The sequence below is a fragment of the Euprymna scolopes genome, chromosome 43, assembly GCF_053919585.1.
Source record: "Euprymna scolopes isolate OS-2025 chromosome 43, ASM5391958v1, whole genome shotgun sequence".
NCBI classification, from domain to species: Eukaryota; Metazoa; Mollusca; class Cephalopoda; order Sepiida; family Sepiolidae; genus Euprymna; species Euprymna scolopes.
This window is the reverse complement of record NC_136524.1, coordinates 34,945,425-34,970,457: the sequence shown is the minus strand read 5'-3', so window position 1 is coordinate 34,970,457 and position 25,033 is coordinate 34,945,425. Positions and strand designations below refer to the sequence as shown.

General features: G+C 35.6%; 1 protein-coding gene across 3 annotated transcripts in view; it reads right to left on the bottom strand.

Moving 5' to 3' along the window:
• LOC145268280 (NADH dehydrogenase [ubiquinone] 1 beta subcomplex subunit 10-like) overlaps nucleotides 1–23,582 on the bottom strand; it is a 92,253-nt gene extending 68,671 nt beyond the window's left edge. For 2 of the 3 annotated variants that reach the window (XM_080123678.1, XM_080123676.1), the window contains exons 1-3: nucleotides 23,425–23,582; nucleotides 18,034–18,175; nucleotides 9,958–10,097 (exon numbers count right to left, since the gene is read on the bottom strand). In XM_080123678.1, the coding sequence (XP_079979804.1) occupies nucleotides 9,958–10,097; nucleotides 18,034–18,175; nucleotides 23,425–23,518 (376 nt within the window). In that variant the 5' untranslated portion in view covers nucleotides 23,519–23,582. Of the gene's footprint in view, nucleotides 1–1,382; nucleotides 1,575–9,957; nucleotides 10,098–18,033; nucleotides 18,176–23,424 lie in introns of those variants that run through there. The other variant, XM_080123677.1, reaches the window with a different exon arrangement.
• Nucleotides 23,583–25,033: the final 1,451 nt, after the last annotated feature.

The following is a 25,033-nucleotide window of genomic DNA, read 5'->3' as shown; positions in this document are numbered from 1 at the left end:
ATACAGGTATTTATATCTCGAAAACAACTTGTCTCTGCAAAATTTAAATGAGATTTTCTTATTCAGCATAGTCGAAAACCTAAAAAAAACGTCATTTTAAAGAAAATTGTAGAGGTGGACCTAATGTAAAAATAATACTGGACTTATTTATATTAGACTTGAAAACAACCATGGTATAGTCAGCTAGGAACCAGCTCCTCAGTATTGTGTTCCCCAAACGGACATTATAGGAATGAAACTTTGCTCATGGATTGGAATCTATCCCTCTAAAACTTATTGTTGGCTAGTTTTTGATCTTGGAATGGTATTTTTTTTTCTCTCTTGTTTCTTCTTTTGCCGTTTGTAGGCCAGTCAAGAACGAGGTTTAATGCGTGTCAGGTAGACAGTATAAGTAATAGTGGAACTTTGATAGAGTTTAATCATTTAAGAGGATGGCTCAACAAGAACTTGTTAACATTAGACTTGAAAAGGACCATTCTATAGCCAGCTGGGAAGCAGCCCCACGGTATTGTGCTCCGCGGATAAACAGTTCTAGAAAAGAAACACTTCTCATAGATTTTTGTTTAGTTTTAAGCGTCGATAGAGAGTAAGGGAAATTATTAACAATGGTTTTAGCTAGACAAGCCTTTACTGGAATGATCTGCAGGGGGAGAGGAACATAGCAAGTGCTCGACTGAGCTTCAATCTATGAAAATAATGTTAGGGTAGAGATAGACTTGCAATGTCTCTCCTATGAGAAAGAGGATGTGGAGGAGGAGAAAAGGTCTTTGCCCACTAGATTTTGAAGATGGTTTTGCACTCTGTCAAGTCTCTATATCTATATGCCTATTATTATCAGTTCTAATTTTATATTATGGAACTACCGCTGAAGGAGAGAGATTACAACTAATTTTGAATATGTGTGACAATAAAAGATTTTTTTGCTTATAAACAAGGCATATTACCACTGAAGCATAATTGGCTACTGTGGTAGAGACCAGATTTAAAAGAGGAAGACCACGGTAGGGAATTAGGGAACAAGATATTTGTTAAAGGAGAGTATAAAGTGGATCTTCGGTTTACTTTTGGCAGCCTCATAACTCTCGCTTCCTTTATTTTTGTTCTTTTAGTTCTTATATTTTATGAGTGATGTTTCTGACAAAGAGGAAAAAAATTCTTTTGTTTTTTTAATTCTCTATACCAAATGGCTTGATATCTTGTCTGGAACGATTTCCATAAAAAAAAAAAGAAAGAAAAGAACATTCGATTTAAAGTTCTACAGATTTGTACTGTTGAGGAAACATGGAGCAGGAAGAAATTCCAGATAGCATAATAACTTGTTGGAATTTTTATTAGACTAGGTGAGCATTCAGGAAGAAAAAACAAAATATAAAAAGAAGGCACAAATTATAAACAAATTTTTATTCTCTACAGATAATTAGCATAAAAAAAAAGGAAAAAAAGCGTTTTAAAATAACAGCATCAATGTAGGACCTTTCCCGTTCCTTGTTCGATCTGTCTTCTCTCCCAAATCATCCTATGTTTCTGTTTCATAAACGCATGGACAACATTGGCTGGTGCACCAAGGTCACCATCTGAAGATCAGACAATAACAATAGCAACAGGTTAGAAAGTATAGTCACTAAACAATGCATAAGCAAGATCGGCTCGACATTAACAGTTGCCTTTTTTTGAGGACAGGCTTTTTGCATATTATTTGGACTCTTTGGACTACTGTTCCCATCTTCATTGCTATTTTCACAATGTTTCAGTTGATATAACCGCTGACCGTCTTTCAGGTGTATCTTGTCAAACTCGGGAACCTTTCCGTCAAACTCGGGAATCTGAATGGAATTTTGAACAGAACTTTTTATTCAATTCATGGAGGTAGCATGCGTTTGCTCTGTCAGTCAAGACTGGATAGAATTCCTAAGTAATTTGCAATTGTATTTTGAATACAGCTCGTATTAACGATTGAAGCTTCAACCTCCAGAACAGTGTAACTAGAGCTTAATTTTACCAAGATTCTTATCCATTATGGCACAGGCTCTTGCGAACCGAAACATTGTGAGAATAACATTCAAGACAAGAAAAATAGTCTGAAGAATCTAAATAATACAAATAATCAATCCTCATCTCCTCAAAAGTTCAGAAACATGACAGATCTTTTGTCTTCAACTAGCAGGAAAACCTGACGTTGCCCAGAATTTAATAAAGAACACTGTCCTTTTAAACATTTACGCATAACACAACACTTAGGTACCTCCACGGCGATGTGCAAAACGTCAGTAGTACACATTTAGTAGTATATAATAATAGTGACGTCACCATTGTGTTATATCACATATCCCTTCATATTTACGAATAATCCAGAAAGCAGCAGCAGCGGCTGCGACAGTCAATAATGGCGATGCTAAGACAAAGACGTTCGTCGAGTCAATACAAATGAACTCAATAAATACATACAACAATTTCAAAGCCCATTCTCTCACATACACACGTCAATAGAATAGCTTGCACATCACTTCAACCAAGAAAACCGCCAGATAATGATGCACAACAAAAGAGAAAACCAAAATGTAAAACACAAAACATTGCAACAATTCAACACCAACTAGATTACATTCATTACTTTTTCAGCTTTAAATCAATATAACACATGCATACATACACCAAACAGACGATTCCCTACAACGCATCAAATCACAATAAACAAACACAATTAAAAAAAGCAAAATGCAAGCTAATTTAAAATTTGCCCCTTTGTCTTCAACTACGTCCGTGCCACCATTATAAAAACGTTAATCTTCTCAACAAAAGGGGAGGAGGCTAACATGTGCCACGCTATCCGCTTGCTCTATCAACAACAAGTAGCCGCCGCCCCCATCGCCACCAACTACTGCGAATCGCGTTGTGAACACCGTTCTATCAACAAGTAGGCGCCAACTACTGCGAACTACGTTGTGAACACCGTTATATCAACAACAAGTAGGCGCCACCGCCGTTGCCACCAACTACTGCGAACTGCGTTGTGAACACCGTTATATCAACAACAAGTAGGCGCCACTGCCGTCGCCGCCAACTACTGCGTTGTGAACACCGTTATATCAACAACAAGTAGGCGCCACCGCCGTCGGCACCAACTACTGCGAACTACGTTGTGAACACCATTATATCAACAACAAGTAGGCGCCACCGCCGTCGCCACCAACTACTGCGAACTACGTTGTGAATACCGTTATATCAACAACAACTGGTGTCAGAGCATTTAGCAAGAAAAACACGAATAACTACACTGATTTTACATGGTCTGAACTGTTCACGTTGATTAAGGAACAACGGCAGCTTCTTTTCAACTTAATTACCGGACCCACACAGCCTTCTGAAGATGCGATTCGAGATATTCGACTCAACATAGACAACATGACAGCTGCCCTGAAATCAGCGGCGATAACAACCACCACTGTTCAGGCTAATGGCGATTACAGACTGCTCATGCATCAGCAAACAATTCGAGACACCATGAGACAGCAAAATACCTTCCGCCCAGGGAACGACACGAGTCAGTTTATCACTACACTAAACAAAATATATATGATTCACGTCGCACTAGAACTACCATTTCACCCCAGCCTGGAAGGCGGATTCGTTAAGTCAGCAAAGGACTTATTAGACCAAGGCATATTCCAGCAGATGCTTGACTGAGCAGGATACAGCTACCTTCACCCAAAGGAGTATCTTCTGGCTACTCACGGCAGCCAGATGACCACATTTCAGCACTTGAGCCGAGCCTGGGACCTAGAGCGGCGAGAGGATGAAAAACTGATGGATTTTGCAGGCCGGCTTAAGAATACGCTTAGAGAAGTGGCCGTGCACATCAAGAGAAAATTTAAGAAAGACAAGAATTTCGAGCTATCTGTCGACGGACTCATTTCAATCATAGGTGCAATGCTTATGAGAGAAAAGGTCAAGGCAAGGAACTATAACATCTATCCCCACCTTGTCAAAACAATGGACAGCCACTACAATGCAATGGGCATAGCATCTGAAGTCCAGAGATACCTGGATCGTGGCGTAAAATCCGACTCCGCCACTCTCCAGGACACTGCGTTTCTCTCTCAGAAACACCACTCGTCAGAGAAGCCCAACGAACGTACACACCAGGCCCAACAGACACCCTCACTCGAACCGTACAAGCACTAGCGAACAAATCAACCCACTCCGGCAACAGAATCGGGAGGCTCATCAACAACCGAACAGTTCCCCCATGTGCCAGAGATACCTCAAAGGCCACTGCTTCAGATACAACTCCAGATGTTCGACCTGCATCATACCAATATCACAAATACCAGACGGGGCCAAGAAGTACGTAACCCATTCAAACTCCCAAATAAGAGGCATCAGCGGCAATGTCACTGTCCTCGGAGAACTCACCTGCGACATAGCAATTGGTGACCGGAATTCTCCTGCATTCAGAGGCGTTGCCACGCTAGTAACAGCCCATATGACACCAATCCTAATTGGCCAGAATGTGCTAGGCCATGATACGCTTAGTTCATATGCTATCAACAACAGACAAGCAATGGTGGAGTTCAGTCGCACACCCACCCGGGGTGGTACAACTCATACACCCACTGTTACCAACCCACATCTCCACCTACAACACCTACTTTGGAAGCGTGCGGGCTCACTCAGCTGTCGGATCACATCCTGAACCCCGCAGCCTGGAGGAAAAGCTGGTATGGCTAAAAGTCAACACAGGTCTTTTGCTGCTGGACCATCCAAACCGTGACGAATTAGATGCCACTGCTAGCCTATTGATCCGGTATGCCGATATCATCGGTACCAAAAAGAATGACAAGGGCACATTCATCCGACCTGTCCGAATACCGACCAACGGCCAGTCACACAGTCAAAAACTGCACCTGATCGCTTAAGCCCTGGAAGCGGAGGTTGACTCCGAGATCAGTCACATGGCGGACGAGGGCGTCATAGAAACCTGTTGTGACCCCAAGGGCTTCAACAGCCCGGTATTTGCCGTCCGCAAAAAGAATGGGTCAATTCGCATTGTTGCCAACTTCAAGAGGACACTAAACAAGGTGCTAGTCAACCTGGACCCCTACCCAATACCCAGGATCGATCACCTATTTAACAAAATCGGCAAAGGCAATAGGTACTTTGCCTCCCTTGATCTACGCAGCGGATACTGGCAGATCGAAATTGACGAGCAGGATAGGCATAAAACAGCATTCACCAGGAAAGACCGCTGCTACCAATACACATGCCTAGCATTTGGCCTTACCTCAGCTAGACAAATCTTTTTTCATTGTGTAGCAGAGGCCTTGGATACAGTCTCGTCACGTGACAATATCTCGACCTATATTGAGGACAACTTGGTGCACGCCAAGACATTCGACGACTACATCCTCGCGCTCGAACAGCTGTTCACCGCCCTCCGGAAATTCGGACTCAAGCTGAACCCAGAGAAATGTTCATTCCTCACACCCGAGGCCAAATTTCTTCGCTGTATGATAACCAGTGAGGGGTTCAAAGCTGACCCAGGATACATTCAGGCCATTAGAGAAATGAAGTCCCCAACTACGAGGAAAGAACTCCAAAGTCTCATCGGCCGTCTGGCATGGATCAGATTATTTCTCGAGACACGCCTACACAGACAAGTTAAATCGAACATGTTCTCGAAGCTCATGGCCCTCATACACGAACTCAACAAAGCCAGGCCATTCCACTGGACAGAGAATGCTGACAGGGCTTTTAGAAGACAAGGACCGGTTATCCTCTTGTTTCCTGACTTCTCCAAACCATTCACACTGACTACAGATGCCAGCGGTTGCATGTGGGGCAATTTTAATGCAGGAGAATAACAACGGGAGGAAGAACATTGTCACAGTCGCATCTCATACATTCAGCCCCACTGAACAGAATTGGTCCACAACGGAACATGAAGCGTATGCCGTGAAGTGAGCAATACTGAAATTCAACTATTTTCTACGCAGCCGCCCCTTCATTGTTTTCACAGACCACAGATCAACCACATACCTGGACCAACGGGAATTTAATAATGCAAAAATACGCAGATGGCAGGAGGAGATACCGTGTTATAAGTTCGTCCTAGAGTATTTGGAGGGCGAGTTCAATATATGGGCTGATATGCTCAGCAGAGGTTGCGGAAAGAAGAAAACCAAGGCTCCGAGCAACCCCGACCCGGCAAGGAAAATGTTCACGCTAAACGACTCCAACCTACACATTTACATCCCATCATGGTGCGTTGGTGACATAAACAGCCTACGGCTCGTTCCCAACACACACATACACCGCAAAACATTCACACACAAACGTATCAGTGATGCATTCTTCTCCTACCACACCAATGCCATCATCCCTGCCGAAGAAATCTGTCACCACTTGGACATCGCAGCCGAACAACAAAAGGATGAGACCCTAGCTAAGATCGTACATGCTCTTCAATCTTCTCAACCAAGATGCCCACAAATCGACCCCGATGATCATCGGGCCAAACTGTTCAAAAGAAAGTTCCATCAGTTCTTCCTCGAACCTGGAACTACCGTCTTAAGGATAAGGGACCAAAAACATTCCCCAAGGCTGGTTGTACTGAGCCAAATATCTCTACCAGGCACACAACGCCAACAACCATTCGGGAATAACTTGGATGCAGGAACTCCTTTCTAGTTATTGGTGGGAGTTCAAAAATAGCGATGTTCAAGCTTACGCCGACTCTTGCATGACATATGCAAAGTGCAAGGGAAACTATGGCAGACACACTCGCTGGCACATGGGCCACTGTAAAGGTGGCAAAAGACCATTTGACCATGGGCAAGAGACCGCGCTATCGATGCCGCCCATGGATTATATCAATTTTTCCTGCGACACAGAGAGATACCACGCATAGTTTCCTCCGACTGCAGCATGCACTTCACAGGAGAAGTCTACCGACAATTTTGCAAACAGATGCCCATCACTCAGGAGCTCCATCGCCCATAGCACCCACAAAGCTCGGGGAACATAGAAAGACAGCACCGAATAATGAAAAACGCCCTCTACATGTTATGTTAGGACAAAAACTGCGAATGGACGGATATCCTTCAATCTGTCGTTTCGTCCATGAATGCCACGACCAACAAAGCCACGGGTGTCTCCCCACATTATACAATCTCAGGCCGTCACCCCAACATCAGCCTCCCGACTCCTCACAGAAAGAAAATCAGCAGCGATGACCAGGAGCATACGGCATGCAAATTAATGCACTACTGAGACAGGTTGACCAACGTGTTGCTCTGGCTAGTGATGAGGCTGATCACAAAATGGAGAGCAACAAAAACCAGCCCTCTTACATGAACTCGCTCGAAGTAGGGGACAAGGTACTACTTCACCGGCCACAATCAGCCATTGGATAGGGATCTTTTCGATTACCAAAACAAACAACATGATGTATCAAGTGCAGGACGAGAACGGCACAACGGCCTGGGTACACCGTGCACATATTTGGTGCATAGCCCCATACCCTCCCCACCTTTCTGCTAATGCTTTTCCGCCCCCACATTGCAATGTCAATGGGCAACAGTCATCACAAAGTATCACACACAACGTCGAGAAGATTCTGGCGCCAGCCTCACAAATGGATTAACCCAGGCAAGTCCCAGCAAGGGCAACGAGGGGACAACTCCCCACGTGGTTTAGAGACTTTTCATGTAAATATGATCTAGAAGTGGGGGGGGGGGGCAGTGTTATATCGCATATCCCTTCATATTTACGAATGATCCAGAAAGCAGCAGCAGCGGCTGCGACAGTCAATAATGGCGATGCTAAGACAAAGATGTTCATCGAGTTAATACAAACTACTGTGAACCGCGTTGTGAACACTGTTCTATCAACAACAAGCAGCCGCCAACGCCGTCACCAACATCCTGACACGCCAGCAGTCTCTTTTCACGATCATTTATCTTTAAATAAACGTCTGAACTTAACCCCATTCGTTTGTCAATTTTTTGCTTTCCATACGCTCAGTTCTGTTTATAACAATTTTGTGTGTTTGTGTTAATTTCTATGGATAAGCGTTCGTGCTATAATTGTTAATGGAGTAACTTTTTTTTTTTGCTATGGATAAAAAATAATATAAAACTTACCTTTTGTAAAACAAATACATTTTTATTAACGAACTACACAGACTAGAGTTAAAATAAAATTAATTTTAACGTCTTCTGTTGGCACATGTATTTAAAGATAATGTTCCTTACAAGGCTCCATACATTTTTGAAAAAAAAGCGCCAAACATAAGGACCACCCTCTATCAATTTAAATAATAAAATCAAAACGAATTTTTTTAAGGTTGATTTTGGATTTACAATTTTTATTATCTCAATAGTCTTATATTCTTTTATATGAATATATTTTTTTATTATTGGAAACCTGTTATTAAAAAAAATCCATTTAAACTTCATATCGCGTAATATTTGAATTTAATATCATTTAAAACTTTTTAAAAATAATTATTTTTTAGAACTGTTTTCTTTTTGTTGTAATTTGAATAATTATATTACCGAGAAAAAAAATTATCAAGAAAAAGTGTTTTTTTAACATAATATTGAATTTATGCCCAATTTTATTTAAAACTTTGAGGTAAGTGAAATAAATAAGAGGATTTTATATATATATATATATATATATAAAAATTACTATATTTTAATTATTTGATCTTTTCAGCTTTAAAAAATGTTGAAACTTTTATCAACCCACATTTATTTTGCTTAGTTTTCAGACCATGAAATATAGGGGGGGGGGCAGGACATCTAAAAAAAAATATATTTCCGCTAATATATTTATCGAAATCTACTTTTAATATGTAAGTTTATTTAATAATGATTGAATATCGAAAATTTCAGGAAAATATGATTATTATTTGATTTTTACTAGATTTTTAAAACATGGGTGTGTGAACGGCTGAAAAAAACGTCACTACATAGGAACGTTGTTTTAAAGCGTCGATAATGTAAACACGATTTTTGTCTCGCATTTTCATCATTTTTGTATGCTGTAAAAAATTTTTTTTAAATATTAGCAGTTTATTTGAAGCTTTTTCTATTAACTGGTAAAAAAGTTAGGATGATATTAAATTAAATTACAATTACATTGTGTTAGATTTAGGGGGAGTTAAAACTAGTGCACGTTGGAGGTACCTAACGACACTATTGTGACTTTCCTTTTATGCCGTCTCCCATTTCACCCCTATTGTATTCTAAAGAAACTGAAATTTTGGAAAACTTTCTGAATTAGTGTTTCATTTTATCAAAATTGGATATATGTACTTGGAGTATTAAGAGGGTTCTTCCCCCTCCCCTATAGAAATAGCATACAGGAATTTGGGACAATTTCCATCATCTTCCCCATACAATTTTATGCATATAATTTAATAAAATATATTTGAAGTTTTAAGGGAGCTCTAATCCACTTAGAAGTGCATATAGAAATTTAGGACCATTTCTATTGTCTTCCCAGAAAATTTGGATATGATTTGAATTTTATTCAAACTGAATATATTTGAAGTTTTAAGGGAGCTTTGCCCTCATAATCCCCTTAGAGGTGCATGTAGAGGTTTAGGACCAGCATAAAAATAGAAAATGAACAAATAGAAAATGAACAAATAGAAAATGGAATAATAGGGGGGAAAAAAAAGAGAAAAAAGAAAAAGGAAAAGAGAAAAACAGAGAAAATAGAGAGAAAACTAAAGAAACAAATGTTTCTTTGGTTCAAAATTAAAATAGTAAAACAAATATAATTTAAGAATTGAAGTATTCAACACCTACTATTCAAAGTTAATTCAATATTTTTTCATTACAAATCATGAACTTGAATTTTTGAGTTGTCTATTTGTTTCTAACAGGTAGAATAGAAAACATCAAATTCTTTATTTTGGATTAATAAAACTATATACAAGATGCTTACATTTGATGAACCAATTGGTGGAAGCTTTTTCGTAATCTTCAGTTACTTTCTCACATTTTTGCGGTGCATTTGGTCCATTGTACATCATGCATTCCATCTTACGGTTACGAAGGATTTTCAAAATGTTTGCATCAACACTCCTATTTAAAAAAAAAAAAAAAAATGAAAAATAAAATAAAATTTTCTTATTTATGCAAATCAATTCACTGTATCCTAACTTGGAGAGAAATCAACAAAAAAGGGAGATAGTTCTCTTTCAAAATTTACATTTAGTTGTTGTTGTTTTTTTTTTGTTTGTTTTTATCCAGATTTCCGCTATATCAAAAGACAAAATAAAGAGAAATCTGTATGATGTATGTACCCATGACGAAACGGAAATATCATATGCCAAAAACACCTAAATTAATCAAGTAATTTTATTTTTTTTACAAAGAAAATCATTTTTAATGGGAATTTGTAGGCATTATAACATAAATCTCACAAGTTTGAATTATTATTGAGTTATCTTCCTTTGTTTCTTGAGATTTTTTTTTTCAAAATGGCAAGCATGACAGTCACTCTTCAGATACTCATAAAATTTGATTTTCTTATTTAAAAATAAAACTACTTGATCAATTTACATGGTTTTTGGAACATGATATTTTCGTTCTGCCATGGATATATACATCATATAGCTTTTTCAATATTTTTGTTTACTAATATGGGGGAAATTCTGTACAAGAACTGACTTTCCATATTAAAAGCTGTGAATTTATTTTATGCCCAATTTAATTAAAAAAAAAAAAAAGAAGGAATTTGGATAATGTTATGTTCTAGTGGTAACGCCTCGCATGCATAAAGACACATGAAACCGAATTTATATGGTAAAAAAAAACAAAAAAAAAAAAAAACAAGCTGGCATTAATAACCGCTCTATGTTCTCTTTATTGTCAACAGGAAGTAGGCTTTACTCTGTGGCTTAAAGGGCTGTAATTAATTCCAAGAGAATTTAGGTTCCTCTTCATTATTCTAGCGAAATTTGAAAACTGAAATATTGAATTTAAAATTAACTGAATTGACATGTCACAGTAATGAACATATCCAAAAATTATGTAAACAGTAAGTTAGAAATGTAATTATTAATGGAAACTGTTTATGAAGATAATTCGTAAAAATTGAGTTTTGCTTAAAAAAAACTTTTTTAAAAGAGAGAGAGAGAGAGAGAGAGAGAGAGAGAGAGAGAGAGAGACTGAAGAGTTCGATTTGTAACAAGGAAAATAAATTTAAAAAAAAAATCTTATCCAAATTTAAGAAAACTCACTAATACCCTTTGAAAATTGTTCTCATTGATAATTAATTTTCTACCTTATTATTTTTCATAATTTTGGGATATTTTAATTAATTACTGCGACATGAAAATTCAGTAGACAGCACTAGTTTCACTTTTGGTCAAGATCAAAGTGTAGTATCTGTTCTTCAGATGCTGCACTTCTATTTCTTGTTCTCTTTCGGTGGAGGAGAAATCCTTCACGACTGAGACAATTTTTATTTTTGTACCTTTTCTCCACTTTAAAAAACGACCCTGGTGTCTAACTCTGTCCCGTGGGGAGGCATAGTAAATAGGTACAATAACGAAGAAGAACCAGAATTTGTGGAGTAAGGGAAATAACTCTGCCTCACTATCTTTCAGATTGAACAAACTGACCTAATAAATACACCTCACGTTGGCGATACATGTGCCGGTCTGTAGCAGAAATAAAACAAAAAAAAATTTTTTTTGTTTTACTCATATAAGATTTAGTTTAAGACTCCAATATTTTTACTAGTATTACCAACATGGATCCATGACCCAATGGTTAAAAGGATACGTTAGGTATGTGCAAAATGAATGCCGATGCTCAAAATGAATAAACATTTTGACCCTTCCCTTTACTTAAAAATTCACCAAAAATCAGGAAATTAACCAATTTTAATGAAATTTTCAGTATTTATCAAATAATGATCACGGAATATAACGAATCCATTATTTTTATTTAAATCTTAGTGAAAATGTATTATTTTATTTAAACAAAAAATACCTTTACTAAAATTGTGGTTTTCAGTAGTAAAAAAAAAAAAAAAAATGATTGAATTTATTTTTGCTTTTTTTATGAAAATAAAGCATCATAAAATTTAACAATTAAAAAAAAATTATTTAATTTTTTTTGGATAAAAGCCCCTAAAGTCTGTATTAATGAATTCTATATAACTTGAAGAAAAATGAATTTCTTGAACTACCGATATTAATCGTTGAATTAAGTATTGTTTATTTAATATTTTCACACAAAAACATTATAATAGCAAAAAATATTTCTACTTTTTTTTAAAATTACACGTTTCACAAAATTTTTATATGTAATATTTTAATATTTTGCCTGCTTGAATGAATGTGAAATTTTCAGCGCAACATAATTTTTATATAATCTTGAACAATAAATTTAATTTAAAAACAGGAACATAGAAAAATAATTAAATTAAAAAAATGGTAAAAATTATATAAACGTCCAGGATAGGAATGTACAGACGCACGTCTGAGAAAAAAGAAAGAAAACTAGCATCCCCTTCCTTTTAATTACATGATGTCATTTTAATTTTGGCTGAAATTTTGGGCTTCCGTATATTCCGTGTTTACAAAACTTTCATTTGTTGCCCTTTTGCAAATAACAGAATCACTCGGTTTTTGGGTTAATATCAATTTATTTATTTTTTTGTACAAACAAGGTGCTTTTGTTTTTATTTAATTCAATATCTTAGAATTTTACTTTACTAATTATCTTTGAAATAGACCCAGGAAACTAATATTTATCTTTTAAAGGATTTTTACAATGAATTTATTTAACTTCAAAATTTAGCTGAATTGGTTAGCTTGCCATGAAAACATTCTCATAAAATTTCTCATAACTTGGAAAATAGGCACACATGTTCCCTATTCCGATTTTGACATCCCAAAAGTTCCAACTTTTCCGATCCCGTGTTCCAATTAATCATCCCAACACTAAAATTAACTGAATAATGTTGCTATATGACAAACTGACTTATCTCCCTTGTTTTCAGTTAAATTTTGCTATTTCAAATTAGAAAATGATGCATCAATAATAACAGTGTTTTTTTTTTTTTGTAAAAAATAGTTCTAGCAGATCGTCTACTCAATCATTTTTCACATTTTTTTAAAAATCTTTACTAATTCCAACATGACACACAATTGCATATTAGTGTTTTTACTGAAAATGTATTTAAAATTTTTTTTTAAATGTCCAACAGATTGGGAAAATAGCTAGACAGCGCGTACATCCCTTGTGTTACGAACAGTGTTAAATATATCTTGGCAAGATCATCCCACGAAGCAGCAACTTTATGGCAACCTACCTGCCATATCTACTACCATCAGGGAACAATGTCTATGATTTGCTGGTCAATGCAAGAGCTGGTGAGAAATGTATTGCTGTGGACTCCACAGCACGGACACACGAGCATAGGATGACCTAGATCCACGTACATCCAGCAAATTGCACATGAGGTCAATTGTGATCCTGAAGATTTGAGGAAGTTGATGGAAAACAGGAAAATCTGGAGAAAAAGAGAGTCACATGGGTCCAGGCAAGGAGCCTGGTCAGATAGATAAATATCCAATTATAATTTATATACAATCACTGAAAACTGAAAGTAAAACATTTCCTGAATAATACTGGGTAGGTAGAGCTAATTACAAATAACGTATGTTTCTTTATGGTAGTGGGATTCTAAAGGAGTACTAAAAGAATATATAATGCTTTTTGACTTTAGATGACCCATCTGTGAAAAAGAAAGATAAATAAAACGAGAATGGGTGCGTCTTTATAATAATAATAATAATAATAATAATAATATTGAATTTCAAATAAAACAAATGGCACCTACATAATTATAAGGTCTCAAATAGTAACATATCCAAAAATTACAAAAAACGATTAGGTAGAAAATTAATTATTTGTGAACAAAAGACATTTATTAAATTTAGAAATTTGGTTTCAAAATCTACCGATTTGAACCGGAGAGTTAACAGGGGAAGTAATTAATTTTTCAATTTCTCAGAATTCTTATGCCAATTTCGGAAAAGTAATTCCAGAAATTTTTTTAAAACAGTTGAATAAAAGTTATTTTTTTAAAATTTCAAATTAAGCATGCTTATTTTTGTTTTCTGAATAAATTCTATCCGCTATAAATTGTTTCAACTGAGTTACTTCCCCTTTTTGCTTAACCATGTGACCCAATATGTCTGAGTTTGCATAATTTTATCGGATTGTTTTTAGCCTTATAGGAACTGTTTTTCACGAATAATTAATTTTCCATCTTACCGTATTTTTTGTAATTTTTAGGTATGTTACTATTTAAGGCCTTACATAGGTACCATTTGTTTGGCGTTTCTATATTAAAATAACAAAAAAATATTGAATTTCAAGTAAAATAAGTTGTACCTGCATAATTATCATGTTGCAAACAGTAACATATGCAAAAACTATGGAAATCGATGAGGTAGAAAATTAATTTTTTGTGAAAAACAGTTCTGATAAGGATAAAAATACTCCAATAAGCTTACACTCTGAACATCTTGAGTCATGTGACAAAGGCAAAGGGGAAGTAACTCAGTTGAGACACTGTATAGTAGACAGAAGAAATCGATAAGTCTAGATTTATCACTTGAAAAAAAAATATATCACTTTGTTTTAATCTCAAGTCCATGTCAAAAAGTTTTGAAATTACTTTTCCAAAATTGCCATTAGATTTCCAAGAAATTGTCAACTGAATTATCTCCCCTGTTAACTCTAATTCGAATCAGAAGATTTTGAAACAAATTGCTAGATTTTACAAATGTCCTTTTTCACAATTTGTTAATTTTCTACCTTATCGTTTTCCGCAATTTTTGGATATATTACTATTTGCGACATGACAATTACGTAGATATCATTTGTTTGACTTGAAATTCAATATTTTTTGTTGTTTAAATACAGAAGCACTATTTGTTTGACTTGAAATTCAATACATTGTCATTATTTAAATATGGAAGCACCATTTGTTTTACTTGAAATTCAATAGTTATCTGTCATTATAATATGGAAGTATCAAAAAATGCTAATTGCATGTCATGTATAATTGATCCTTCAATTTATCGGAAAGAGACCTATGTTTTCAGTGGTGTCTGAGCATGAGTCCATTAGTCCAGACTATTACCAGATAACCGTCCATTAGTTTTTCCTGAACTTTTGCCACAAATTGTATTTCATTAAATAGATGTGCACAGTAAAATAACTTTTTTTGCAAAAATTCCCGTTGCATCCCCAGGGGCTCAAAAGAGGTCAAAAATGCTCCAAAATGGCCAAAAATGACACGTTTTGCCCCATAACTTTTAATCCATCCATTAGATTTTTCTGAAACTTGGCCAAAATGTGGAGCCCATTGTTCTTAATATAAATCCAGTATGGGTGACCCTGGCAAAATTCTGGGTCGCATCCCTCTAGAACTTTCAGTGCCAAAAACGCACCTTTTTGTGGGTCTTTTTTCATATTTCTCAACAAAAACTTGATAGTGTTTTTTCACAGTGGTCAACTCAAATATATATGTGTTAAGACCTGAAACTGCACCGTTATCCATTTACACTGGGATTTGGCACCCCCAGGGCTCAAAAGAGATCAAAAATGCCCCAAAATGACACTTTTTGCCCCATAGCATTTGATCCACCATTAGAGTTTCCTGAAACTTGGCCAAAATGTGGAGGCCAGTGTTCTTAATATGAATTCAGTATGGGTGACTCCGCCAAAATTCTGGTTCACATCTGTCTGGGACTTTTAGGGTTAAAAAAACATGCCTTTTTGGAACTCTTTTTTCATATTACTCAAAAACTTGATATGTATGTTTATATAGTGGTTTTCTATGGTGCTGAATTCAAATATACATGTCTTAAGGCATAAAACTGCACCGTTTGTCTATTTTCACTGGGATTCGGCGTTCCCAGGAGCTCAAAAGGGGGTCACAAATGCCCCAAAATTGCAAAAAAATAACACTTTTTACTCCATAACTTTTGCCCCATCCATTAGATTTTTTCTGAAACTTGTCGAAAATGTGAAAGCAACGTTGGCCCTTCACGTTTCTCAGATTCATCATTTCTTCACTATTTTTTGTGGCGTCATCTCACGTGCAGCACCAGAGGGGGACCATGCACGCATGTGTGCGGCTTGTTGTTATTGATTTGAAAAGTAATATGCAACGTTTGATTGAAATTAAAAAAGTATACATTTTTAATTAATTTAATATTTAAAATCTTTTAATTAATATACGGCACAATCACGTTGACACACTGGTTCTTGCGAGATCACCAATTAAAAAACGTTGAGTCTGGCCAGTACCAGATGGGTGACCATTTAGGAAGGCTAGGCACTGTATGTACCGCAAGGTAAAAATATCAGGTTGGGAAACAAACCCATCTAGTGATGGCGTCACGATAAAAAATACCTTGGATAGACTTGGTGAAGCATCAAGTACTTCCAGCCATTAGAAAAAAATCTGAAAGATTCCGTGGAATTTGTTCACATTCCACCTGCGCCTACTGGCATTCGATGAAACAACAACAACAACATATTTAAAATTTTGTCCTCATTGTGAGAAGACGAACATAGCTATTTTGTTTTAGTAAAAGATGATGAAGCAATTTAAACTATATCTCTTGATAGATTTATCTCCCTTGGGAGTTTTCACATTTTAGTCTGATACTTCTTAAGATATAGGCAACATGTCGATTTTTTGTTTTTTAAATATGTCGTTTTAAGCAAAACAATATTACGTACTTAAATGTCATGTCGAAAATAGTGACATATCCAAAAGTCACGAAAATTCGTTGAGTAAAAAGTTATTCATAATCAAAAGTTATTTTAAGGAAAATTGGGTAAAATTACATTTTTTTGAAAACTCTATCAAACTTCGACAAATTTGGGTCTAAGCACTTGAAATTTTAGATGTAGGTTACTTGGACATTGATCAAACTTTTTAATTCGATTTGAGCCCGACACAATAAATGTTAAAGGGTCAAAATTGGGGTCAAAGTTAAAAAAAAGTTTGACCTCTGCAGTCTCTACCAAATTACTCAGCCAATTTCTAGTCTGTACATTTGAAATTTTGCATAAAGTGTATTCAGACATAGGGCAAGCTTTTTAATTGATGTTTAGCCAACAATTTGGCTGCCAAGGGGACAAAGTTAAAAAGATTTGACCTTTGTGGTCTCTAGCAAACTATTCAGCCAATTTTGGGTCTAAACATTTGAACTTTTATATAAAGAGTATTCAGACATACAGCAAGCTTTTTAATCAGTTTTTGGAAGAAATTTTGGCTGCCAAGAGGTCAAAGTTGAAAGATTGATCTTTGCAGACTTTACAAGGATCTAAACACTTGAAATTTTAGATGTTGGTTACCTGGACATGAGTCAAACTTTTAATATATATATATATATATATATATACTTGTTTATTGTTATATAAACATGCTCACATCCCGCTGCTACAAATAGCCACTTGTGTCAATCAAACAACAGATATGCATCATCAGGCAGCGACTTGACTATTCAAAAGTTCAATGAATAATCTTTATAATAATAATAATAAATAATCTAGTTTATTCATTGAACTTTTGAATAGTCAAGTCGCTGCCTGATGATATCTGTTGTTTGATTGAAACAAGTGGCTATTTGTAGCAGCAGGATGTGAGCATGTTTATATAACAATAAACAAGTATTATCAGCTCTTTTTATTGAGCACTATCTAACAACCTCGTTGAATTCATTAGTCCATTACTTTTGAATATAAAAAAAACGAAGTATATATATATATATATATATATATATATATATATATATATATATATACATATGCACATAAAGTTATGAACAGTACATAGGGCCCGAGCAAAGCCAGGCTGAACTACTAGTATATATATAAAATAATATAATTTTAAAATATAAAACTTGCATCAGATTTCTATATTTCAGCTTGAATTTTCTTAAGTCAAGAAGCCCCTAATATTCTTTAACCTTACCTATCTCTGCGGAACTGTTCATTTGCTTCAAATATACAAAGGGGCTCGTCCACTTCACATTCATCAATTGTTGGCACTCTTCGAAAACGGCGGTGATAATAGTAATGTCTGTTACGTTCATGTAAAGGTTCGACTATTTTCTCTGGAATTTAAAGACAACAGATTATTTTTAGGAAAACAAACAAAAAAAAAAAAAGTAGGGGATAAATACGAAGAAAAACAATGTTAATAAAAAAGTAAAACAAAATCATGTTTGAATCTTTTTTTTTTTTAATAAATAATGGAATTTTAATTGATTTAATCTTTTAAAAATCAATTAATTTGTAGAAAGTTTCTTTTTCTTGGCCATTCAACTGATAATAGTATATATTAATTAGAAAAAACGCTATTAAAAAAAAAAGATAATATTAAATTCATATCAATTTTTTAATTTCAACTTCAAGTTTTTGTTCAATATGTGTATTTAAACTTTTAAAAAATAAATATTTTCTTACTTATTTGAACTCTTATGTTTCATAATAAATAGAAATTTCGATTGATTTAAATATATTTTGTTTGAATTTCAAAAAAATAAATAGGGAGGGTGAACATGCACTAAAAAAAAAATATTCCCCCTAATATATTTCATTCTAAAATGGATAAGTATTGAAAATTTCATGAAAATCTGACTGTTAGTGGAGTTTTGCTAGATTTATTAAACACGGGTATGTTTTCACGTTCGGAATGCTTACTACATTTTAAAGTGCCAATTATGTAAACAAGATTTTCATCTAGCAATTATATTGTTTTCGTATGATAAAAATTTTTTTTTTAATTATTTCTAGTTTATTTTGCCCTTCTTCTTTTAAATGGTACAAAAGTTATATTGATAATATTAACTTCTAATAAAGTTACATTGTGTTACATATATGGGGTGGGGGGTATAATTCTGTGGTGAATTTTGGAGGTGCCTAAAAATCTAAAATTAAAAAAAAAAAAAAAACATATCACAAAAATTAGGCTTTTGTTTTGTTTATTTCTGTAAAAATTATTATGTTTAGAGGTTTCCTTCATTTTTCTTTTTTGTTTTTTGAGCAGCGTTTGTTAGGCTTTTCATAATTGGCGAAGCTCGGGGGTTAATGTTGCGTTCCGAGCAACGCTGATCGGATGTTGAGTTACGTCTGGTTCAAATTATGCACAAGTAGCAAAATTAGTTTTCCTCAAGGAACACGAAAATACTTCAAAGTGAAAAAAATATCAACCGGAGTGAAATGGATGAAATTATGACGTAATTGTTATTGTAAACTATTCCACAACCAAACCACACACACACATTCACACACACAAACAAACAAACAAATCATATATACACATACAAATAGTCACAAGCATATACACTTACGCATGCACACATGCAATAACATTCACGCATTCATGAAATGAAAGAAACTTATGGTGATAATGTTCCATCATATGACCTTGTAAAACGCTGGCATCGTGAATTCAAACATGGCCGGAAGTCTGTGGAAACAGCTCTCAGACCTGGTTGCCCCCCCCCCCCACCTTCTGCTATTGATGAGGCATCTCTCCGTCAAGTTGAGGCTGCCATTTTGGAAGATCGGCGCATTACTATTTGCCAAATAGCCCAAGATGTCAAGATTAGTACAGGGTCTGTGGAAACTATCATTCATGACCATTTGCATATGCATAAGGTGTCTGCTAGATGGATTCCCAGGTTGCTCACACCATTCAAGAAGCGAGAACGTGTCGAGTGCTCAAGGATGAATTTGGAGATGTGCTAAGAAGATGAGTCAAAGTTTTTCAAAAGACTGATTACACAGGATGAAACCTGGGTCCATCACTACGATCCAGAGACCAAAGCCCAGGCAATGCAGTGGAAGCACTTGGACTCACCACCTCCAAAGAAGGCAAGGGTGCAGCCCTCCACTGGCAAGGTCATGCTCACAGTCTTCTGGGACCAGGACGGAGTAATGATGACAGATTTCCTGGCAAAGGGTACCACGATTACAGGAGCCTATTATGCTTCACTTTTGAGGAAATTAAGAGAAGCTATCAAAATCAAGAGGCGGGGCAAGATCAGCAAAGGTACCCTCCTCCTGCAGGACAACGCTCCGGTCCACAACTCAAATGTCCCCAGATCAGAAGCACGGGCATGTGGTTATGAAATATGTCCCATCCTCCCTACTCTCTTGACCTTGCACCCTTTGACTTTCACCTCTTCCCAGCATGAAGTTGTTTTTGAAAGGAAAATGTTTCCCAGATGATGCAGCCTTGATTTATGAAGTCACGTCGTGGTTGGGGGACCAACCTGGGGTGTTCTACAAAAAGGGTCTCCAGAGCTGCATCAAACGATGGGAGAAATGCATAACTTTGGGTGGTTCCTATGTAGAGAAAGACTAATAACTGTGCCAAGTTTCGTTGCTCTACTGCTATGGGAGGTAGGTCAGGGGCATTACTTATTGCACACCCCTTGTATTTACGATTTTGAGAAAATAAATTTTCCGTAAAATTTATTCTCCACCTCAGTCATCTTTGTTTGTTCAACTCCATTTAACACACATATTTTCATTTTTTTGAGTTTGCAGGACTAACATCAACACCTATAGTTCCGCAACAATAGAAAGCTGACTGAGACAATATTGTCCCTCTGAAGCTCTCCCCACCTAATGTATATCACCGGTCGGTCGGTCAAATTGGCTTTTTTAGAAAGCGTTAGTAAACAATAAATTCTAAATGACAGTCTTGTGGGTGTTGAAGATTCAGCGCTGTTTTATGATTAATTAAACTGCAGAAGCAACTATTAAAAACTATACAAGTTCTATAATTGAGTATCCCCCCCAAATAAAAAACAATGAAAAACATAAAAATGTATGTTTTTGTAAACCGCTCGTAAAAACTTACTGACAACATTATTAGCGTCCTAAATTATGAGATGAACAAAAAAAAAAAAAAAATGAACAAATCTCTTGGTAAAAGAGAGTTGTCTCCTTTAGAACAATGACAAATTGTAAAACTGTGTCAAAGATTCAAGTATGAAATGGTGTACCTATTTACTATGCCTCCCCACGGGACAGAGTTAGACACCAGGGTCGTTTTTTAACGTGGAGAAAAGGTACAAAAATAAAAATTGTCTCAGTCGTGAAGGATTTCTCCTCCACCGAAAGAGAACAAGAAATAGAAGTGCAGTATCTTAAGAACAGATGGTATTTATTTGCTCCCCCACTGAGCAAATTAGGCACAAGGCCGTTTTTAATGTGAGGTAAAAACCAGCTCCCCTTAAAGTAGGCAAAAAGGGGGCACTCTGGTTACCAAAAATAATAATTGTCCCAGTATAGAGGGCTTCCCCTCCACTGACTGGTACAAATCATCTCAAGTGCAGCATCTGCCGGAACAGATGGTGTTTATTTGCTCCCCCACTGAGCAAATTAGGCACAAGGCCGTTTTTAATGTGAGGTAAAAACCAGCTCCCCTAAAAGTAGGCAAAAAGGGGGCACTCTGGTTACCAAAAATAATAATTGTCCCAGTATAGAGGGTTTCCCCTCCATTGACTGGTACAAATTATCTTAAGTGCAGCATCTGCCGGAACAGATGGTATTTATTTGCTCCCCCACCGAGCAAATTAGGCACAAGGCCGATTTTTAATGTGAGGAGTGAAGGGAGGGGGAAGGGAAAAAGGGGACCAGCTCCCGAGAGGTGGGAAATGGGATCTGGTTAAAGGTCAGGCATGTGGGGTTGCCCCCACATCTGGTCCTTGCTAGTCATAGCTAGTCCTAGCTAGTCATAGCTTGCAGTATCTGCCGGAACAGATGGTATTTATTTGCTCCCCCACCGAGCAAATTAGGCACAAGGCCGATTTTTAATGTGAGGAGTGAAGGGAGGGGGAAGGGAAAAAGGGGACCAGCTCCCGAGAGGTGGGAAATGGGAGCTGGTTAAAGGTCAGGCATGTGGGGTTGCCCCCACATCTGGTCTTTGCTAGTCATAGCTAGTCATAGCTTGCAGTATCTGTCGGAACAGATACTACACTTTGATCTTGTCCCGAAGGCCAAGAAATGTATGAAATGGTGTAATTGAAGAAAGTCGAAGGTTACATCGGTTGAAAGACGCGAATAATACAAATCATATAGAATTTGTTTGGAAGAATTATCTCAAATGTGGTTGTCACAAATCACAAACTAGTCGTACAGTCGAATATGAGTATCTGACTGTCACCATCGAGAGAAAAGATGACGATCTCCGACCCTTGACTTGCAATGCCACTAGAACCAGTAATAATTCAAAGGACTGTGAATTAAGGTAACCAAGTAAACATTTTGGTAGAAAGAATTGTGGATGATGGATTTCGATATGGGGTACACCTTGCCCAAAAGGGTATCCGGGGCATTTTATTATTGTGTTCGAGACAATGAGCGAATTATATGAAGTGAAATGAGAGATGGGTTTGTTTTACTATATACACAGATACGATAAAGTTGTCACAAAACAAATATATAACAAATAAATGTTATCAAAGGCAAGATAAGTTATTTTTCTAACTAACTGGAAAAGTTTTTAGTGTTTTTATTTAATGTAAAATGTTTATTCGGTTTGAAAAACACCCAGTGTTTATCGGTACATTTGAAAAAGACAAATGGCGGTTAGCTCGCTGTTGAATATGTTAAGTTTGGGAAAATGAGTCTAAACTAAAAAATTATCAAAAATACTGTTTGGAACACACTTAATATATGCCAGCTTAGGGTAATATATACCGACGGCCTCCTTAAGCTAATTTTGAATTGAAAAATTAAAATTATTTGATATCTTAAGTATAAAATTATTTCATCTGTTAACCAAAATGTCTAAACTTAAACAAATAAAAAGAAAAAGAATAAATAAAAAGTTTTTCTTTAACCAACCAATGTCAAAAAAGGTCGTCAAATTGTAAGCTTACAATTAATTTATTGCCAAGTATATAAACACATGAGGATTAATTTTTTTTTTTTTTACAAAGAGGTCACCACTTATCAAGGCCCGGAGGCCACTCGAGAATAAGGGTTATTGAGTGTACAATAGTCTATGGGATAATTTCGTAGTAATCGTTAGTATTAGAAATTTGGTAAATTGGATTATTTAAGGGGACGATTCATCAAGAATTTGTTTACGTTGGACTTGAAGACAGCCAAATTTGAATGCATTTCAAGCTTCTGTGTGAATTTTATATTTTTTCATTCCAAAGTTAAATAAAAAAAAATAATTTTCACGAAACATTACTATTTTGTTATGTTTATTTTGAAGTTTACTTTCCAAGGACAAAAATATCGCCATGGTTGGTAGTAAAATAGTTTTAATCGTTCATGATTATAAACTCAGAAGCTGCAAATTACTTTCATAATACAAATAAAATGCTTATGTTACCTTTAAAATATGTCACAGGTTGATCGAATATTTTGAAAACACTAAAAACAAACTTATTATAGGGAAGCTCGGGGTCCACCTTATCGTCTGCCATGTTGTTTTAAAGCTTCCGGGAGAGAATTTAGCACGCAGAGAATATACAAAACAAAATAATCTAAATAATAAAAATAAAAATACTAATAATATATATTTAATTATTTTAAATTTTAAGTACAAATATATTTTTGTATCCATCATTTTTTTTTTCATATGCTTTTTATATATCCGTCATACTTCCGATTAAACTTTACCTGAAATACATAAATCCTTAGATATTTGACTAATGCTACTAATATGCATAAATAAATAAATAATTTAATATGAATATGAAATGAAATATGGGTAAAACTAGCGGAGAATACTCTATTTTACGGTTGTTTTAAAAATGGGACGGAAATTTAAATTCCGTTTTAATCTTTTTTTTTTTTTTTAAAGTTAAGAGCGGCTTTCGGAATAGACACCTCCAACCTCCCCATGTTAAGAACGGCTTTCGGAATAGACCCCCCCCCCAACCTTGTCAGCATACCGGAAAACTTTTCCGGGATTCTGCTTTCCCAACTGCAATGATATGCAGAAGTTCAAGTGTAATGTTAACAAACATCTCCCTTCATAATGACCCCGCTAATTAAGTCCCTAATAGTAGCCCCCTGCTTCAAAGTGGCACTGGCACTGTGCCTTGTTTGGGGTGAAAATTGAATTAAAAAAATAAATAAATAAAAAAATAAGTTGACATATAGAATGTGATGTTCGGCGCATGCGCAATTTGGAGAAGAAGAAAAAGAAAAAAAAATTAAAACTGAACAAAATTTAAATTTAAATTTCCGTTCCTACAATTTCCGTTAAACAGAGTGTTCTCCGTTTGATAAAGTCAATATAAAAATTAAAAGAGAATTTAATTTACTATCCAATTTACTCCTGCCTTTTTCATAATACTTTGTTTATTGGGAAAAGAGTAAAATATAAGTAAACTAATTTCGGGATTTTTTTTTTTTACAATAGCCAACAACAACAACAAAAAAAAATGTGTTAAAAAAAAAAAAGATAAATAGACATCTCCAAATTCTTGCGTAAAATCGACAACGTTTTCCGCAGTATCAGCGACGTCACTATATTGTGTGTAACTTATAATTGTGTATATTTTTTACGAATGCCCGAAAAACGCTGAATTGAATAAGGGTCACACTGTTTTTTGCTATGGTTCATTGTGTTAATTTTATTACTTAGAGGCCTCCGTATTTTTTATTTTATTTATTTATTTATTTTTTTTTAATAGGCCCTAAAATTAAATTGATCTCCCCCCCTCCCTCCGAAATAAAAATCTTTTAACAATTAAAATAATTTTATGTTGTAGTTGAATTTGCTATTTATCTTAGTTACGTTACTCTTCTACCTAGCTGGATAAGTTTTTAGTGATTTAACTTATTTTAAAGCATTTATTCAAGTTGAAAAGCATGCTGGGTTTTCTGTGAGAACAAGAAAAAAATGGGCGATATGAGTGTTTCACATCTTTGGAGTTTCGATAATCGCTCAAAAATCAAATATTAAGCAACAAACACACTGGTGGAAATTT